Source organism: Myxocyprinus asiaticus, chromosome 24 (genome assembly GCF_019703515.2).
Source record: "Myxocyprinus asiaticus isolate MX2 ecotype Aquarium Trade chromosome 24, UBuf_Myxa_2, whole genome shotgun sequence".
Classification (NCBI taxonomy): domain Eukaryota; kingdom Metazoa; phylum Chordata; class Actinopteri; order Cypriniformes; family Catostomidae; genus Myxocyprinus; species Myxocyprinus asiaticus.
In genome coordinates, this window is record NC_059367.1 from 38629841 (window position 1) to 38650579 (window position 20739).

Here is a 20739-nt window from a genome sequence, read left to right on the forward strand (position 1 = left end):
CTTGTATTTACACATAGCTAACTATTAGTGGCATTATATTCATGCAGTAAAGCCAGGGGGAACTGGCTCGCCCAGCTGAGCCTGGTTTCTCAGAAGATTTTTTTTTCTCCATTAACTAACATTTTATTGAGTATTGGGCTACTTGCCACAGTCGCCTTCGGCTTGCTTACTGGGGACCTAAAAAGTAACAATTTTTAAAGCATCATTTTCAATCATGTTTTCATTTGAACTGCTCAATCAGGACTTTCAGACATTACAGCATAATTTTATGTGAAGCTGCTTTGAAAAGATTTGTGTTGTAAAAGCACTATACAAATAAAAATGTCTTGATCGAAATAAATAAACCTGGCAATTTAGCATTTATTCATTGTGCCATTTCTTCATATAATGCCCAAATAACAGCAGTTTAAATAATATAATGAATATAATATAATATAAGAATACTGTTCAGTTAGATTGTCATTATAGCCCACCCCCCCCCCACCCCCGTACACTCTCCCGCTTATTACTTGGCTACTTACCAAATAAATGAACAGGAAATACTGATTTGGGTTGAGATTATTTTATCATGCGATCGAAAAAAGACTGTGGGTCATACAAGAGACATAAAAATCTGAAAAATCGGTTGCATGGGACAACAGTCAAATATATCATTTAGCTGTCATTACACAAAAATATGTGACCACAGAATGCTGCAATTGACTGATCAGAATAAATTATTCCAGAGAGCTATGTTATAAAGTGTAAATCAAATATATTAGAGTAGCTATAAATTTACTGTAATTTCTAATTAATTTAATGTAACACCTGTGATGTCTTAAAGTCGTCATTGAGTAGTTGAAATGAAAACCTTGACTGAAAATCATGCTTTAAAATGATTTGTCTTAATGTCCCCAGTGAGCAAGCCAAAACTCTAAGATATTAGTTAGTGGAAAATATAAACCTTGGGAGAAACCAGGCTCAGCTGAGTGAACCAGTTCTCATCTGGCTATACAGCATGAATATAATTGCAATATTAGTTATTTATGTAGTTCCTGTAGCTCAACTTGTAGAGCATGTACCAATACCAAGATCATGGGTTCGTTTCCAAGAGAACACACAAACTGATATAATGTACAGTTGAAGTCAGAAGTTTATATAAACATATGTTGAAGCGTACCACTCCACAGATTTAATATTAGAAAACTATAGTTTTGGCAAGTCGTTTAGGACATCTACTTTGTGCACAAGTAATTTTTCCAACAATTGTTTACAAACAGATTGTTTCACTTTTAATCCAGTGGGTCAGAAATTTACATACAAAAAGTTAACTGTGCCTTTAAGCAGCTTGGAAAATTACAGAAAATGATGTCAAGCCTTTTGACAATTAGCCAATTAGCTTCTGATAGGAGGTGCACTGAATTGGAGGTGCACATGTGGATGTATTTTAAGGCTTACCTTCAAACTCAGTGCCTCTTTGCTTGACATCATGGGAAAGTCAAAAGAATTCAGCCAAGACCTCAGAAAAAAATGTGGACCTCCACAAGTCTGGTTCATCCTTGGGAGCAATTTCAAAAATGCCTGAAGGTACCACATTCATCTGTACAAACAATAGTACGCAAGTATAAACACCATGGGACCAAGCAGCCATAATACCGCTCAGGAAAGAGATGCATTCTGTCTCCTTGAGATGGACATAGTTTGGTATGAAAAGTGCAAATCAATCCCAGAACAACAGCAAAGGACCTTATAAAGATGCTGGAGGAAACAGGTAGACAAGTATCTATATCCACAGTCAAACGAGTCCTATATCGACATAACCTGAAAGGATGCTCAGCAAGGAAGAAGTCACTTCTCCAAAACTGCCATAAAAAAGCCAGACAACAGTTTGCAAGTGCACATGGGGGCAAAGATCTTACTTTCTGTAGAAATGTCCTATGGTCTGATGAAACAAAAACTGAACTGTTTGGCCATAATGACCATCGTTATGTTTGGAGGAAAAAGGGAGTGGCTTGCAAGCAGAAGAACACCATCTCAACCGTGAAGCATGGGGGTGGCAGCATCATGTTGTGGGGGTGCTTTGCTGCAGGAGAAACTGGTGCACATCACAAAATCGATGGCATCATGAGGAAGGAAAATTATGTGGATATACTGAAGCAACATCTCAAGACATCAGCCAGGAAGTTAAAGCTCTGTCGCAAAAGGGTCTTCCAAATGGACAATGACCCCAGGCATACCTCCAAAGTTGTAGCAAAATGGCTTAAGGACAACAAAGTCAAGGTATTGGAGTGGCCATCACAAAGCCCTGACCTCAGTATGATAGAAAATTTGTTGGCAGAACTGAAAAAGCGTGTGCGAGCAAGGAGGCCTACAAACCTGACTCAGTTACACAAGTTCTGTCTGGAGGAATGGGCCAAAATTCCAGCAACATATTGTGAGAAGCTTGTGGAAGTCTACCCAAAAAGTCTGACCAAAGTTAACCAATTTAAAGGCAATGCTACCAAATACTAACAAAGTGTATGTAAACTTCTGATCCACTGAGAATGTGATGAAAGAAATAAAAGCTGAAACAAATCATTCTCTCTACAATTATTCTGACATTTCACATTCTTAAAATAAAACAGTGATCCTAACTGACCTAAAACAGGGAATGTTTTCTACAATTAAATGTCAGGAATTGTGAAAAACTGAGTTTAAATGTATTTTGTAAAGGTGCATGTAAACTTCTGACTTCAAATGTGTAACTTTCATGTACTGAAAGTCGCTTTGGATAAAAGTGTCTGCCAAATGCATTAAATGTAAAAGTAAAAAAAATGAAAAAATTACATTGTAATTGAATTATTAATTCAATTCATGCATGGGTTTTTAGCCATGTAAAAATGGAGCAGAGAGTAAAGGCCGAGTGTGGAGTGTGTTCAATGTTTGAAACCATTAACAAGCAGTCTGGCAAGCCACAGCAAGTGACAGACACCACAAGGAATGCTATGCAAGCTATCTGCCACACTTCCACCTTTTTTTCCAACATGTGATTTTCTGCATACTATCCTGCATGGCCACATTTTCCACCCATGTCCACTGCATTGATACAGCATCATGTGACACAGATTCCTCCAATATGCTTCAGCCAGAACTTAAAAACCTGATGGCCATATGTGCAACATGAGCAACAGTCCCAACTTTGATTACTTTGATTATTTAAGTGGCAAGGAACTCAAATCTCAGATTCACTGATTGCATGTTATGCATTCTTGAACCAATGCTTTGAGTATGCTCTCCATTACATCTTTTTATGGCTTTAAAGTCAACATGAAACAGCATTTGCAATTTACCCATTTTCTGTAATTTGATGTATTTTCAAATTAAATCGGATAGTAAATGAAAATTAATGTAGCACGGTCATTTTTAATTTAATCCATTGTGAATTAATTGGAATTCAACGGCTGTGAAAAGTGGGCAAGAAAGAGCAAAGAGAAAGAGAAAAGAGCAAGACCTACATAAATACGAGTTTGTGCTGATTGTGGGGGACTACTCCTTTTCGTCACCCACATTTGCAGAGGCTTCTTATTCAAATCTATTGTTCCTTGCTATTACTGTTGTATCTATTATTACATCAATTATAGCTGGGTTTCCATCTAAATGCTTCATATTTTAAAGCGCATTTAAAAAAATCAGACTAAGAAATGCAAATCACTGCGCATTTCCATCCACTACATCACGCAAATTATCTTGAGGGAGGCCGCCTTGTCATGATGAAGCAGCTGAATGACCTCCTTGTTTTGTGGAGGGTTGTATTTGCGGTATTGGAGCAATATTACATTATTTTATTAAATGCTGCCGGGAGACGCCGCAGAATGAGTGTAATATCTCATGTAATTAAGGCCAAAACGTCTGTTATGCCCATACTCCACCAGAGTCCGTATACCTGGGAGTGCCCGCACTTAATAATGTTCTGGCGGATTGCGAGGACTCAGTTTAATGACCAGCTGTGGGTTTAACACTTCAGAATGTCAAGGGCTATGTTCAAAAAATTGTTTGCCTAGGTTGAGCCTTTCGTTGGGTCAGTCACATCAAGCTATCGCAAACCCATAACACGTGTACAAATGGTCAAAACACATCATGGGTTTGCAAATAAACTGTTTCCATTACCTTAATGCGCATTTTGACTTATGCAAAACTCTAGGAAATCCACCTCTGCCTAGCACATAGACTTTTAAGGGAATTTTGAGAGTTTATGAGCATATCAAGCATTTCCATTCAGGTATTCTTAAGTGATAATTTAAAATTTGCATAAAAATTGTAGGGTAGAAACCCAACAATTAACTGGTGTTAAATTATTGAATTTACTATCGGCAAGATTTTAGAAAGGCTGCATTACCTACAACAGTAGCCTAAAACAATGCCTAAACAACAAGGAATGTTTATATAAGGTCAGTTTTGGTTCCCTATCTGTCACTCACTCAACATTGTGTCGATGTAGTGACACTAAGGGTCACTCTTGGGAGCCCGAGACACCTCTGGTCTTGATAAAAGGCCAATGAAAATTGGCGAGTGGTATTTGCATACCACTCCCCTGGACATACGGGTATAAAAGGAGCTGGTATGCAACCACTCATTCAGATTTTCTCTTCGGAGCCGAACGGTCAATGTTTATTGAGCTGACTGTTCATTCACCTCTGCTGGGTCTGACGGCGCATTTCAGCGGCTTCTCCCTCCTCTGCGCTGGTGCACTGCAGAGAACGCCCCTGCTTCGGCAGAACGCCCCTGCTTCGGCAGAAAAGAGAGAGTATATTTTTCTAAAAGAGTATATTTCTCTAAAACAGCGGCACACACGGAACGTCTTTTTAAAGATGCATCTTTTTAAAGATGCCTTTCCGTTTGTGTGTTATTCCTGGTTACGGTCGTTTCCTCTCAACTTCAGATGGTCAAGATCGCTGTCTTTCGTGTCTGGACGCGACCCACATGGAGACAGCGTTCATGGATGGATCATGTACTCACTGCGAGAACATGACCATGGCAACGTTGCGGTCGCAGCTTGCTTTCGTAAGAAAGCCACCCCAGCGGCTCCCCGCCTCGGTCCTTCTACCTATGGGTATGAGGCCAGCGCGGCTAGCACTGGGGGCGATTTGTGGACCCCAATGGGACCACCTCCACCGGGTATCCCCCCACGGACCTCCCATTCCCCAGCATGCTTGTCTGTCCCGATCGGGCTTCCGGATGAGTCCACCGGCTCGTCTCACAGCGAGTTCGACTGCGAAGCTGATGAGCTCTCGAGCACAGCATTGGAGAGCGGGCTTGTCCAGTCGGATGCAGAAGCCTCCGCTGGGCTCCCCCCTTCAGGGACGATTGCCCAGTCACAGGCTGATGCAGAAATAACGGACATGCTTTCCCGGACGGCCACCGCTCAAAGCAGCCATGCCCCGCTCTAGTCCCTTTCTTCCCGGAAGTGCACGAGGAGCTGAAAAAATCGTGGGAGGCTCCTTTTACTGCCCGGTCCCGATCTTTCAGCTCCCCTGCCCTCAATACCCTCGATGGTAGGGCGTCCAGGGGCTATTCGGCGATTCCCCCTGTGGATAAGGCGCTCCCGGTGCACCTATGCCCACAGAGCGCTGCCACCTTGCGCGGACGCCCAAAGCTCCCATCCAAGGCTTGTAGGTTCACGTCGTCCCTGACGGGCAAAGCCTACAATGCCGCTGGACAAGCCGCCTCCGCCCTGCACGCCATGGCTCTCCTGCAGGTCCACCAAGCCAAGGTGCTAAAAGAACTGCACGAGGGTAGTTCCGCCCCAGATTTGATGCAGGAGCTGTGTTCGGCGACCGACCTCGCTCTCCGGGCGATGAAGGTCACGGCGCGGTCTCTCGGGTGGGCGATGTCCACCTTAGTGGTCCAGGAGTGCCATCTTTGGCTCAACCTGGTTGAGATGGTTGAGGCCGACAAGGCACGGTTCCTTGCTGCCCCTATCTCCCAGGTTGGCCTATTCGGCGACACCGTCGAGGACTTTGCCCAGCAGTTCTCGACGGTGAAGCAGCAGATGGAGGCTATCCGGCACATCCTACCCCCGGCGCGGCTCAAGATCCCGCACCCTGCCTACTCGTCGCCAAGAGTGTCACCCTGCGGTGACTGCACCGGCTCCACCGCAGCCAGCCCCTTTGGCCCGGCCCCGGCGTGGAGCCCACCGCAGGAAGAAGACGCCACCCGTCTCACGGCTGGCCGCCAAGAACCCATGAAAGGCTTCGAAGCGCCCCTGAGAAGGGCGACCCAGTGACGATGAAACCCACCTTGGAGCTGGTTAACCGACCACTCCATCCCCCGGTGGAGGGCTGGGAGGAGAATCTTTTGTTGCTTTTTTGTTTAATTTCGCCACATGCCCAAGTGGCTGTGGTACCCAACAGTTCAGCAAAAGAGCAGTTTCCTCGTTCCCTGGGTCACATAACCGGTGTGCACGGCCGTCATCGCGACCACCGTCCACCTTTTTATCCTTGCAGGGTTGGCGCTCCAGTGGCGGTCTCCCCGCCCTGAGCACCCAGCTGTGGCACAAATCCACCCCCGATGTGACAGTCTCCATGGGTCGCGAGGGCAGGCCTCTTCCTCCCCCGTCCCAGGCTGTTCCGGGCTGGTAACAAGGAGCCAGGTAAGTGCTTCGATGTCCCTGGACTCAGCACGGCCACAACATGGTGTGGCACCTCGGGCTCCGCCCCGCCACGAGGCTCCACCTGCCGGTATGTCCGATGAGATTGTCCCTTTTGTCCCCCTCGCTCGGAGCTTGGATGCGTGACTTGCGCATTCCAATCTGTCGTGATGGTTGATCTGGACCGTCCGACTCGGCTATGTGATTCAGTTCACCAGGTGTTCACCTCGGTGAAGGATGAAAACGCTGCTACCTTGCGTGCGGAGATCGCTACCCTCCTACGGAAGGATGCGATAGAACTTGTCCCTCCGGCCAAGATGAAGAAGGGGTTTTACAGCCCCTACTTCATTGTACCGAAAAATGAGGTGGGTTGCGGCCCATCTTGGACCTGAGAGTACTGAACCGGGCTTTACGCAGACTCCCGTTCAAAATGCTGACACAAAAACGCATTCTGGCGAGCGTCCAGCATCAAGATTGGTTTGCGCCGGTAGACCTGAAGGACGCGTACTTCAACGTCTCGATTCTACCTTGACACAGACCCTTCCTGCGGTTTGCATTCTAGGGTCGGGTGTATCAGTACAAGATCCTCCATTTCGGTCTGTCCTTATACCCTCGCATCTTCATGAAGGTCGCAGAAGCAGCTCTTGCCCCGTTAAGGGAGGTGGGCATTCGCATTCTCAACTATCTCAACGATTGGCTAATCCTAGCTCACTCTCGGTATATGTTGTGTGCACACAGGAACCTGGTGCTTTCATACCTCAGCCGACTAGGGCTTCAGGTCAAATGGGAAAAGAGCAAGCTCCTCCCGGTTCAGAGCATCTCTTTTCTCGGTTTGGAGTTGGACTCAGTCTCGTTGACAGTGTGCCTCAAGGACGAGCATGCACAGTCGGTGCTGACCTGTTTGAAGGCATTCAAACAGAAAACAGCGGTTCCACTGAAACTCTTTCAGAGGCTCCCGGGGCATATGGCATCCTCAGCAGTGGCCACTCCACTCGGGTTTTTGCATATGAGACCGCTTCAGCACTGGCTTCAGGCTCACGTGGTCATCACGCCGATCTGTCACTGCCTCTTCAGCCCTTGAACCGACCTCGTGTTTCTACGGGCTGGCGTTCCCCTAGAGCAGGTCTCCACGTGCGTCGTTGTCACGACAGATGCAAACTGCTTCAAGTTGCTGGCAATTCTGCTCGCCCTGCGGAGGTTCCGGCTGTTGATCCAGGGCAAGCACATGTTAGTTCAGACAGACAACACGGCAATGGTAGCATATGTCAAATGTCAAGGCGGTCTGCGCTCCCGTTGTATGTTACAACTCGCCCGCCGTCTCCTCCTCTGGAGTCAGCAGCACCTCAAGTCACTGTGAACCACTCACATCCTGGGGGACCTCAACACTGCAGCGGACGCGCGGTCACGGCAGGTTACCCTCAGGGGAGAGTGGAGACTCCACCGTCAGGTGGTCCAGCTGATCTGGAGTCGATTCAGACAGGCACAGGTAGACCTGTTCACCTCTCAAGAATCCTCCCAATGCCCGCTCTGGTACGCCCTGACCAAGGCACCTCTCGGTATAGATGCGCTGGCACACAGCTTGCCCCCTGGACTGCGCAAATATGCGTATCCTCCTGTAAGCCTACTTGCACAGACCCTGTAAAAGGTCAGGGAGGATGAGGAGCAGGTCGTCCTGGTAGCACCCTACTGGCCCACCCAGACGTGGTTCTCGAACCTCACGCTCCTCGCAACAGCCCCCCCCGGCGAATTCCCCTGAGGAAGGACCTTCTTTCTCAGCGGTGGTAGACACGATCACTCAGGATAGGGCCCCCTCTACGAGGCGCCTGTATGCCTTTAAGTGGCATCTGTTTGCTAAGTGGTGTTCTTCCCAACGAGAAGACCCCCAGAGATGTGCAGTCGGATCAGTGCTTTCCTTCCTGCAGGAGAGGTTGGAAGGGCAGCTGTCCCCTTCCACCTTGAAGGTGTATGTAGCCGCTATAGCGGCACACCATGACACAGTGGACGGTAAGTCCTTAGGGAAGCACGACCTGATCATCAGGTTCCTGAGAGGCGCCAGAAGGCTGAATCCCTCCAGACCGCGCCTCGTTCCCTCATGTTCTGTAGTTCTTCAGGGTCTACAGAGAGCCCCCTTTGAGCCTTTGCAGTCAACTGAGCTTAAGGCACTCTCCTTGAAGACTGCCTTCCTGACTGGGCTCACTTCCATCAAGAGGGTAGGAGACCTGCAAGTATTCTCTGTCAGCGAAATGTGCCTGGAGTTTGGTCCGGGCTACTCTCACGTGATCCTGAGACCCTGACCGGGCTATGTGCCCAAGGTTCCCACGACCCCTTTTAGGGATCAGGTGGTGAACCTGCAAGCGCTGCCCCAGGAGGAGGCAGACCCAGCCCTGACGTTGCTGTGTCCGGTGCGTGCTTTACACATCTATTTGGATCATACACAGAGCTTTAGAGTCTCTGAGCAGCTCTTTGTCTGCTTTGGTGGACAGCGGAAAGGAAGCGCTGTCTCCAAGCAGAGGATCGCCCACTGGCTCATTAACGCCATAACTATGGCATATTACGCCCAGGACGTGCCACCTCTGGTAGGGCTACGAGCCCATTCTACCAGGGGCGCCTCTCTAATAGACATTTGCAGAGCAGCGGGCTGGGCAACACCCAACACCTTTGCGAGGTTCTACAACCTCCGCGTGGAACCGGTTTCGTCCCGTGTAGTGGCACACACAAGCAGGTAAGTCTGGGACAGCTGGCCGGGTGTATCACTTGCATATAGCGCCTTTCACCTCCCCTGAGCTGAAGACGTGCGCCGTTAACTCCCAGTAGTGTTCACAAACTGTGTTCCCTGGTTGACTTCCTCCGAGCCATGTGACAGTCGAGTTTTCGGAGAGACTCGCTGCCGGCCCAGTACATGTGCTAACTAAAGCCCTGTACTGGGGTAGGTGCTCCGCATGTGGTGGTTCCCCGTAGGTAACCCTTCCGCTAATTCGTTTCCCTGTTGGCAAACTGCGTCTGCCCCTCTGCCCCAGTCTCCATGCTTGTAATAACTCCTCCCCCATAGGGTAGGACCTACCATGGGACTTCTCCACATGGCATACTTCTGACATAGCTCGGCAAGACCATGTGACGTATTTCCACTTAAATACCCCCCCTCTCTCTGGGCGAGGTGTGGTCTCCGCGGTGTCCTCCCCTTGGGAGGGACACCCCCTGACTAGACCTGGTCGGCCCAGTCGGATAATCCCCCTTTTCTTTAGGGACTGGAAAAAAAAGGAGGATTAGAGGATTTTGGGTAGTCGACTTGTCCCAAAGGGCCGTTCGACACTCATAACAGTGTTGGGGGAGGTTACGTGTCGGCCTGGTGTGCTGGCTACGAGGCACACAGTGGTCTGCCCGTCGCACACCGCCAGTTCACGTAACACAGTTCAGCCAGTTGCGGCGTTTTGTATAGGGACCCCTAGTGTCACTACATCGACACAACGTCGAGTGAGTGACAGATAGGGAAAGTCCTGGTTACTTGTGTAACCTCCATTCCCTGATGGAGGGAACGAGACATTGTGTCCCTCCTACCACAACGCTGAACTACCCACTGAAATGGCCGGACCTTGTCTCGGCTCCTCAGCATAAAACCTGAATGAGTGGTTGCATACCAGCTCCTTTTATACCTGTATGTCCGGGGGAGTGGTATGCAAATACCACTCGCCAATTTTCATTGGCCTTTTATCAAACACCAGAGGTGTCTTTGGCTCCCAAGAGTGACCCCTAGTGTCACTACATCGACACGATGTCTCGTTCCCTCCATCAGGGAACGGAGGTTAAGCAAGTAACCAGGACGATTTCATGTTGACTAAAAATGGCTTTTTTTTTAATATGGCTGATGAAAAAAAATCCTTTCACAGTTATACGATCAGTTTGGACACCGCATTTAAGCTTAAACTCATTCACTCTCTGGTGGTGTCTGTTTGAACATCTCTGTAGAGTTTACATGGAAAATGTCTTGCCCCCTTGTACTCCATTTGGTTGCAGTATCCTAGAAAGCAAGTGTTCTCTCCTCTTGATTTATCTGGGAACGAAGACAGATGACAAACTTCCTGTGCTTGACCAGTGTTTACCTTCCCCCGAACTGGGAATCACAGTGACCATCGCCAAGATACCGCACCACATCAATTGTGGATAAATCTGAGAACCGTTGAAACGCTCCACCCAAATGTTGTTATGTGCTCCACCAATAAACATTTTTACCAGATCACTGCACGTCTTCATTATGGATGCTTGTAAAAGCCATATTATAGTGCTGCCCAGACCTTACTACAAGTGTAGTGCATAATACAAGTGCATAATGCAGACTAGGGGCAACTAGTTGATTAGTAAAACAGTCAACACGATGGGATCACAGGATTTAGATGCATTTTCTGTGTACACGGCAACAGCAGGAGGAAAGTTTATCTGTCCACAATCTGCATCCCAGTGTAACTGTTTGTGATTAGCTTTGTAAAATAAACTGTAATGGGCAAATGTGGAATTTGGAGGGGGCAAAAATATGGGATAGTTAATTTAAAGTGTTCACGTTCAAGCCAAAATTGTTACGAACTGCCCAGAAACTAATCAAGTGTTACCCAGAAGTTGACAGAAACTAAAAGCATGTGGGAAGCAGTCTGGCAATAGAGATTTGCACAATTTTGTTTTTCACCCAAATCATCTCAACTGTGTGGACATTCTCTTTGCCAACAAAGAAATAAAGAGCCACAAAGAGCATGCATAGTTAAACATTGGCCCGTCGACTACTTTTTTGGACAACTAGTTAAATTGAGTGTTCCAGCAAGCCCTAATGCAGAGGCAGAGAGTAATATTTTATTATATGCTTTTTTCCAATGACTTTGGTTTTTATCTCCACCATTTCACCATTGTGAGTCTCACAGTAGCTTCTCCTTTGGTAGTCGTACAGATGGATGTTGACATTTGGAAAAGTTTACCTTTCTTTAATTCTGTACAATTGCTATGTTTACATAACTTGGATTCTCTTACTTGGACACTTGTAAAGTTTGCGTGCCTGTGCGATGTCTCCTTTGCTTAATCTTGTCCTCTGACCGATGGGAGGCCGAACTCCATTCACATCATATCTTGGCAGAATGGTGTCCAAGAAAATCCCTCTGTGAGACCAAAAAAAACAAACAAAAAAAAAACCACATTAATCAGAATGTATGCAAACACAAAAGACATATTTATGGAAAAAACCAACTGATATGACAATCTTTTTATTTAATTATTTTTGTCTCTTGTCCATTCAATGTCTCTGAGTGTAAACAAAAATGTAATCTCACAGGTAATGCTTTAAGATATTGCTGTGACAAGTTTTTGTAGATGTAAATAATGTCAATGGTGGTTATAATTCAACAGGCTGCAAAATCATTTGTGTGGAGCATACATCATGCCAAATGGGATTCAAGTAAAGCAGTGTTATCCATAGGAACATTCATCATAGTTGCTTTCTATTGCTCGTCTGCTCTTTTCTGTTATGGTAACACGACACTGAGTTTACCTAGAGAGCTTTGCCTTGGTTTCAAAACAAGCTATATTAAATTTCTAAAAAGCAGGAGCCCCGTTTATACCTGGTATTGTATTAACATCCACCTTGGGTGATCCGATTACAACTGGTCAGCAAAGTCAAGACAGATTAAACCACTGGAGTCATATGGATTAATTTTATGCTGCCTTTATGCGCTTTTTGGAGCTTCAAAGTTTTGGTCACCATTCACTTGCATTGTATGGACCTACAGAGCTGAGATATTCTTCTAAAAATCTTCATTTGTGTTCAGCAGAAGAAAGAAAGTCATAGACATCTGGGATGGCATGAGGGTGAGTAAATTAGAGAATTGTAATTTTTGGGTAAACTATTCCTTTAATTTTTACACAGACTTTTGTTTTAGTCAAAGTTTGTTTGTGCACTGTTAATATCTTGCAGTATAATTGTTTTCTTTACATTTTATCAGTTCCTTTAAAAATACAATTGTTTTTCATCTCATCTTCATTATTGTTTACTAAATCAAAAAAACCTTAGTCAACAAATATTTTCGCCAGTAATTACATTGAAGAGATTAACACTGTTTCTAAGTGGGTTGTTTTTGGCCAAAATAAGCTGCAATGCAGACCAGACTTTAGGCCAATAGTCAAAAATCCTGCTACATGAGGCTAGAATGGTGTTAATGGGTTTGTCTCAGTACGAAGGCTGTTGCTAGTTAGGATGTCCTCTGTAGGCAGCAGTATACCAAGTGTCCTCAATTTAGAATTAGCTTGGTTTAAACAAGATGGTTGCTATGACATCATGCCTTGTTCTCAACCTGCATGAGTGCTCTGAGTGCTCTGAGGTAAGGTTTAGGAGAGTTATAACGATGTAGAGAGAGAAGAACATGGTTTTTGCGGCTGTACTTTTATATTTACTTTTTAATAATTATTTTTATACTATATATTATTATAATTTTACTTATTATCTATTTTACACCTGTCTACTATGGTACTTCAACTTGGAAATTAACATTACTTGCATTTCAACATCATATTTTCAAGTAAATCTACATAATTTTTCAAATAAATTATGTACATTTCCGTTGACACAAAGAATTGTGGGTTGTAAGTGGCAATGAAGGATACACCTCCTGCATCCTCCAAATTCCTGTAAAAGAAGGTCGCATTCGAAGGCCCACTTGCTTTTCTGAATCCAGACAGCCTTTGTGACATATATGGCCGAAGAGACACAGTTTATAACCAACAAAGGAATTGTGGTCTGGATCATTATGATTAAAATGATTCTTGAAAAACAACAACAACAACAAAAAAAAAACTCTCGATTCTGGATTGACTCTCCATACTGTTGCTCAACATATTCTTGAGCTGAGCATTTTCTCTCCTGGGACAGTGGCAAATCCTCCCTCATAGGCCGGACAGAGTAACGTTTTGTGAGCTGTAAGACAGTGACCACCACAGTGGCAGCCAAAATATGACCTGAATTCAATGTTCTAGTTGGCACCCACAATAACTTCCTATGTGACATCTCTGTACTCTTGCTTACACACTCCAGGGCTGTGACTTCCATAAAGCAATAGTTCATCCAAAAATGAAAATTCTGTCATCATTTACTCAAACTTAAATGTAAATGATGTGTTAAAAATTATTTAATTTGTAAAATTGATTTTGAATTGGACAGAATTTTTGTTTCAGAGCCAAATATTCCTTTAAAAGTCAATCGTATCATCATGAGAATAAATTAGCTATAAACAAAAGTTGAGTAAATATGAAACAGGTTTGCTTTCAGTAGCTTGAGCTTTGCAAAAAATCTAATTCTCCAGTTCTACAAACGAAGGCTGCAAAAAAGCATTTGCACAGTGCAACAAAGAATGATTCAGTATCAAAAAACTGTCTCTTTTCTCACCCTTCTTTTTTCGTACTTTGACAATTTTTGCTAGTTTATTGTCTTTGCTTTTCACTCTGTGGTGGCCAGCGAGGGTCCGCTCATTTGTTTGTTCCCATGGGAACCTTCCAGTCAACTGCAGGCATGTTCAAATAAGGGAACGATGGCCTTTCAAGAGCTCAACTACAAGTTTTATAGAAAATAAATCAGTACAGATATGCAACCCATATTTCAAGTAAACATTTTCACTAAGCTTTGCAGTTCAAGATAAGCCCCATAAATTCAAGTTAAAGTCTGGCTTTAATTAAGTATTTTTTCATGTTTCAAGTCACAACAAAGACATTTTCAAACACAAGAGACATACTCATTTTGATAAAACCCTACAGACTAACAGACATGGGCTTATGAGTGTTTCAAGAACATGATTTCTTTTTTTTTTTACTATATTTTGCATAAATATGATGAAGCCTATTTACAAAATGACTTGAATGGGTTTTTGAGAGATTCACCCTTAGTGTCAGTCTGTGTGTACCGAGCTGGGGAGCGTTTTCCAAAAGCATTGTTAGCCAACTATGGTCGCAAGTTCCATTATTACCAACATAGTTCAACAGTTTGGTGATTCTCGAAACCATTGTCCCAATGAACACTCGGAAAGTTGTGTTGTTAGAACTACAGCTCTCCACCTGTGGTTAGAAGCATAGTTCCTTGTTAGTTTGCTGTATGGATATAATTTGGCTTGGCTGAGACTTCTATATCTTTTATTCCAGTTATATCATTGTGACAGATCTCTTGCTTGTTTGTGAAGGAGGAAGCGAGGGCCTGATAAACTGTACACGTAAGTCTCTTTATTCAAAACACTTTTCAGTGTAACACAAAAAGGTTAGCTTTTCAGCATAACAAAAGCACACACATAAACACTGCTGTGTGCATCTCTTTCCCCCCTCCGGTGGTCTGGACTGCCCTTATATCCCTCTCTAACTCTCACTGAAACACAAAACAGCTGTTAGAGATAATTCCCCACAGGTGTCAATCCTTACCACTCTTCCTCTCCCGACTTTGCTCTCCACAGACGTCGCTCGGCCACGCCCCCATCTCCACAATCGTTCATTCTATCAAGACATTGACCACATTTACATGCACTTAAAAAAAAAAACCTGCTCATTCTGGGGTTTTGCAGAAAGCAGCATTGTGAAACATCACACAGACAAGAATGCAGCCATTTAAGGGCTGTTAAGAGAAAGCGATTTAACACACACAGCTTTTGTCGGAGAACACAGTTTATGTGTCCATGTTAATGCATACGTGAAGTTCTTACATGTTTTTGAAGAGTGTGCATGTGCGTAAGTGCTCAAGTGTGCTGGGGGAAACCCGAAGTCTGATGTAAGGGGAAGCCCAACTATTACAGCAATTTATCTGTCACATTTACATTCGTGTCTTCAGCAGCTTTCACGCATTAAACAGCTTTCTGGAGTACGTGTAAATGAGCTATTATAATTTGATCTCCACAGAAGTTAGTACTCCACCCCCTGCTTAATGTCATTAACAACAGCTCTATATTGTTGAACCAACATGGTTCAAACAACGGATGTGCACCATAGTTACTATGGTTTTGGGAAACAGTCGTCGCTAGTAAGTTTATTTCTCCAACGATGCATCTTACTATGGTGGTTAAGCAGTGAGTTACGTAGTTGTACAGGAAACGCACCCCTGAACAGAAGCTGTGTGAGTGAGCATGAGCACTCAGCTCTGTCTCATCTCATCCTGAAGACATACTGCTAGCTCTTTATTTGCTTTAAGCTCGACTTGCCAGTACCAGTTTGAAGAAGAAGAAAAAAAAAAACAGTGGGGGAGACAATGGAGGGGGTCAGAAAACATGCCCTAGACAAAAAGCCAGGAAGGCTCACCCGCTTCTCACAGTGAAAACTTTAGAATAAAAACTGGGGGAAGGCCATGAAATCCACCCAGTGCAGGTGCAATCAAAGAGCCTGCCTTCCCACGGAGATTTACAGTATGGGCACTCTCCAAATACAGCAGGGACGATGGGGAAAAACAACAACAGGACAGTCGACAGATACAGCAACCAATCAGAATTTGCTGCAAGGTTCTGTCCTTCTTGCAGAGTAAAGCCTTGTTCTAATACAGAATTATAGAAACAAGTGACATACCTTTTAATTTAAAGTATAGCAGAAAAAGAATGAAAGACGACAAGCAATTTAAGATGAACTCAACAGTCTTTAAACATACAGTATGTAGTAACCTTTTTTAAATTATGGACAACTATGAAATGACCTGGGAGGAAGCACAGGATGAGTTCTCACTGTACTCTATATCTGCTCTGTGCTATAATTAACTCTGGGTTTGAGTTTTCCAGAACACACCCAGAAGATGGTTTTAGAATAATCAGAGAAAGAAACCAGTCCTTAGTAGTGACCATGCAATAAAACCAGAACCACTCTCACTTTGCCTTTTAAGCAAATATCTGGAGTGTGTAATTACAACTAGGGCTGGACAATATAGCTAGATAGCTGTATATGGTACATTGATTATATATATATATATATATATATATATATATATATATATACTCTAAAATGTCTTTTTTAATTAAAGGAATCATAATTTTGACCAAACAGCCATTTTAGTCAAGTATATTCTAATGTTTAAGGCTAATCTAATGTTTAATAATAATCATTGATTGTCACACTGTTTTTCATTAACTTAACACAAGTATATATATATATATATATATATATATATATATATATATATATATATATATATATATATATATATATATATATATATATATATTACAATATAATGATACAAAATAATAAACAGCAAAATGTAACAACATATATTATTTAATCATTTACATTTATGTAAAATGCCACACAGAGATTTCAGAGAACATTTTTGAGTGATGACGCAAATCATTGAGAGAGTTTTCAATCAATTCAGCAAAACAGACAGTTTGAACTGATTCATGGAAATTAATTAAACTTACATGCACCCCAGAAAGCTTTTTACTGAGAAACAGTTGCTTAAGACTCGAAAGCAACATTTGTGTTTACATGAACTAAACATAAACATGCGGCTTGGTTGGTGAAGAAAGCTGCTTACGGCACATAATTTCTCTGCAACGCTGGAGAAAATAACAAACTTGGCATCTGAGGATGACCTTGCTATTTCTTATACTCTGTTGCTTGGCTTTATTTGCAGATATTCCAGAGTAGTTGCTGTGTTTGTTTCCTTAACTTTCCATCACAAACTGCAGCAGAATTGTGCTGCAATAGTGGGATTTCCCTCTTATGTCAAACTTCGGGATTCCCCCAATGTATGAGCACATGTACGTGGATGTGAGGGACAATAGATTACATCATGATGGCACTGCAGATGGCTGCCTCAGTGTTGAGCGCTCCTATTGTTTTGTTGTTTTTGTTTGTTTGTCCTGTGTTTAGTAATCTTCTTCCAGTCAGTTTTACCAGAGACGAACTGCTGAACATTCCACAGCATATACCAGTCAATCTTTTCCCGGATTTTGAATATTCGGATGTTTGTTTGACATTTTATTCGGAGGCGCGGCTGTGTTGTTTAAACACACTATGAGACGCAGGCGAGGGAGACGAGCAGGCATGCTGGTCAAGCTCCGACGGCGTGGCTTTTGAACAGCGCTGCCGAGCACTCATCTAGCGAATCTCCGCTCTCTCCCTAACAAAATGGACGAACTACATCTCCTCACCTGCAGAAACAAGGACTTTTCAACCTCTGCTGCCTTGTGCTTCACAGAAACCTGGCTGAGTGAAGCCATTCCGGAGAGCACGTTACATCTGCCAGGCTTTCAGCTGTTCAGAGCGGATCGCATCGCAGAGTTAACGGGGGAAACGAGAGGCGGTGGAACATGCTTTTACATCAATGAAAGTTGGTGTACAGATGTAACAACTTTAAAGAATATGTGCTGTCCTAATATGGAAGCGCTCTTTATTAACTGTAAGCCTTTCTACTCACCCCGGGAGTTTTCCTTGTTTATTCTGGTGAGTGTGTATATCGCGCCAAACACGTGTTTGAATGCCGTGCTGCAACAGCTGGCCGATCAAATCACAGACACAGAACAACAATACCCAGACTCAGTTATAATTATTCTTGGGGATTTTAACAAAGCAAATCTCACATGTGAACTGCCCAAATACAAACAGCACATTACATGCCCAACCAGAGACAGAAATATACTGGATGTCTGCTACACAACAATAAAGGATGCATATCGCTCTGTTCCTAGAGCAGCTTTGGGACTATCTGATCACTGTCTGGTTCATCTTCTTCCAACCTACAGACAGAAATTAAAATCTGCTAAGCCTGTAGTAAGGATCTTCAATAGATCACTGGAGCAGTGTGAAGTCCCATGCTGCTTCAAACGTTCCACTATCATCCCCATCCCAAAGAAACCAAAAATCACAGGACTTAATGACTACAGACCTGTCGCCCTGACATCTGTGGTCATGAAGTCATTTGAGAGACTGGTGTTGGCCCACCTGAAGAACATCACTGGACCCTTTCTAGATCCCCTTCAATTTGCTTATCAAGCAAACAGGTCTGTGGATGATGCAGTCAACATGGGATTGCATCATATCCTGCAACATCTGTACAGACCAGGGACATATGCAAGGATCCTTTTTGTGGACTTCAGTTCGGCTTTCAACACCATCATCCCAGCTATTCTCCGGACTAAATTACACCAACTATCTGTTCCCATGTCTATCTGTTAGTGGATTACCAGCTTTCTGACAGACAGGCAGCAGCTTGTGAGACAGGGGAAATTCACTTCCAGCACCTGTACAATCAGCACTGGTGCCCCCCAGGGTTGTATGCTCTCCCCACTACTCTTCTCCCTCTACACCAACGACTGCATCGCCAAGGACCCCTCTGTCAAGCTCCTGAAGTTTGCAGATGACACCACTGTCATCGGCCTCATCTGAGATGTTCAGCTACAAAATCAGACATCAGAAGACTACAAAGGACAGTTCGGACTGCTGAGAGGATTATTGGTTCCCCCTGCCCACCCTTCAAGAACTATACACTCCCAGAGTGAGGAAAAAGGCTGGAAAAATCACTCTGGACCCCACTCACCCTGCCCACTACTTTTTTGAACTGTTGCCTTCTGGCCGACGCTTCACAGCTCTGAGCACCAGAACCGTCAGGCACAGGAACAGATTTCCCCCCCAGGCTATCCATCTCATGAACAGTTAAAACTGCCCCTTTGAGCAATAATTAATGTGCAATACACAGCTTAGTCTTTTTATATTATCCAACACATCCTACCTTTTCTGCCATTACATTCCCTTGCAATGTACATTAGCGATTTGTATTTAGATTTGCACTATGTATGTGTATGTATGTATGTATGTATATATATTCATATATGTGTCTATACTGTATGTATGTATGTATATATATTCATATATGTGTCTATACTGTATGTATGTATGTATATATATATATATATATATATATATGTATATATATATATATATATATATATATATACACATATATATTGTCTATTGTGTATTCTATATACTTTTTCTTTTCAATATTTATCCATTTTTTATTCAATTTTAATTATTTTTTAAAAGTCTTGTTGCTGTTTGTGTGAACTGGAAGCTCCTGTGACCAAGACAAATTCCTTGTATGTGTAAGCATACTTGACAATAAAGCTCATTCTGATTCTGATTCTGATATTTTAAATTGATGTGTATAAATGGGTACAGTTAATAGTGTGTATATGATTTTTCCCTTTTCTCACTGTACTCCCAGAAATGTTGAATTCTTTCCATTGTACTGAGTTGTTGTTGGGCTCCATCCTATGACGTTAGTTATCCGGTCTGTTCACAGACATGTGCACCCTTTAAACACCCATCAGAACGCCGCTTATGTGTTTACATGACCACATAGCCGTGTTCTCCGGAGAAACCTGTGTGTGTTAACAGCTTTCTCTTGATCCCTTAGGCGGCGTAAGGAAAACAGCATTCGTGTTTACGTGACGTTTCAGAACGACGTGTAAATGGAATTATCACGGACGCTGTGTTCCTTATGCCGATAACATTGTGCGCTTTCGGTCTTAATCAGCTTTCTCGCAATTAACGGCTTTCTGGTGTCCATGTAAATGAGCTCACTATCTTTGCTACTTTAGTTTAAATAAAAAACAATACTAATAACTGTCATACAGAGACAAAAGAGGGATCACAAAACTAGTCTATTGATGTAGTATTCAGCATTTAAATCATTGCAATATTCACCATGTTGCTTAATTTTATATTAGCAGCAGAATCATAGTAACATATACTATATACACAGATGAGCCAAAACATTATGACCACTCACAGGTGAAGCAAATAATGTTGATCATCTCCTAACAAGGCCACATGTCATGGTCTGGATAGATTAGATGGTAAACAATTTTTTGTAGTCAATATGTTGAATGCAGGAGAAATGGGCAGGAGTAAAGACCTGAGTGACTTTGACAAGGGAAAAATTGTTATGGCCAGACGACTGGGTCAGAGCATCTCTGAAACTGCAAGGCTTGTGGGCTGCTCCCGGTTAGCAGTGGTGAGTACCTACCGACAGGGTCCGAGGAGGGACAAACCACAAACAGGGAGTTGGGCGCCCAAGGCTCATCGATGCATGAGGGCAACGAAGGCTATCCTGTCTGGTCCGAACCGACACAATTGGCACAAGTCACAGAAAA

The 20739-nt window shown here is 43.5% G+C and overlaps 1 protein-coding gene across 1 annotated transcript in view; it reads right to left on the minus strand.

Moving 5' to 3' along the window:
* The window catches only part of LOC127415112 (bone morphogenetic protein 1-like), a 126549-nt gene that overhangs the window by 42683 nt on the left and 63127 nt on the right, over positions 1 to 20739 (minus strand). The window contains exon 7 of the mRNA XM_051653673.1: positions 11615 to 11739. Within this exon, the coding sequence (XP_051509633.1) occupies positions 11615 to 11739 (125 nt within the window). The remainder of the gene's footprint in view (positions 1 to 11614; positions 11740 to 20739) is intronic.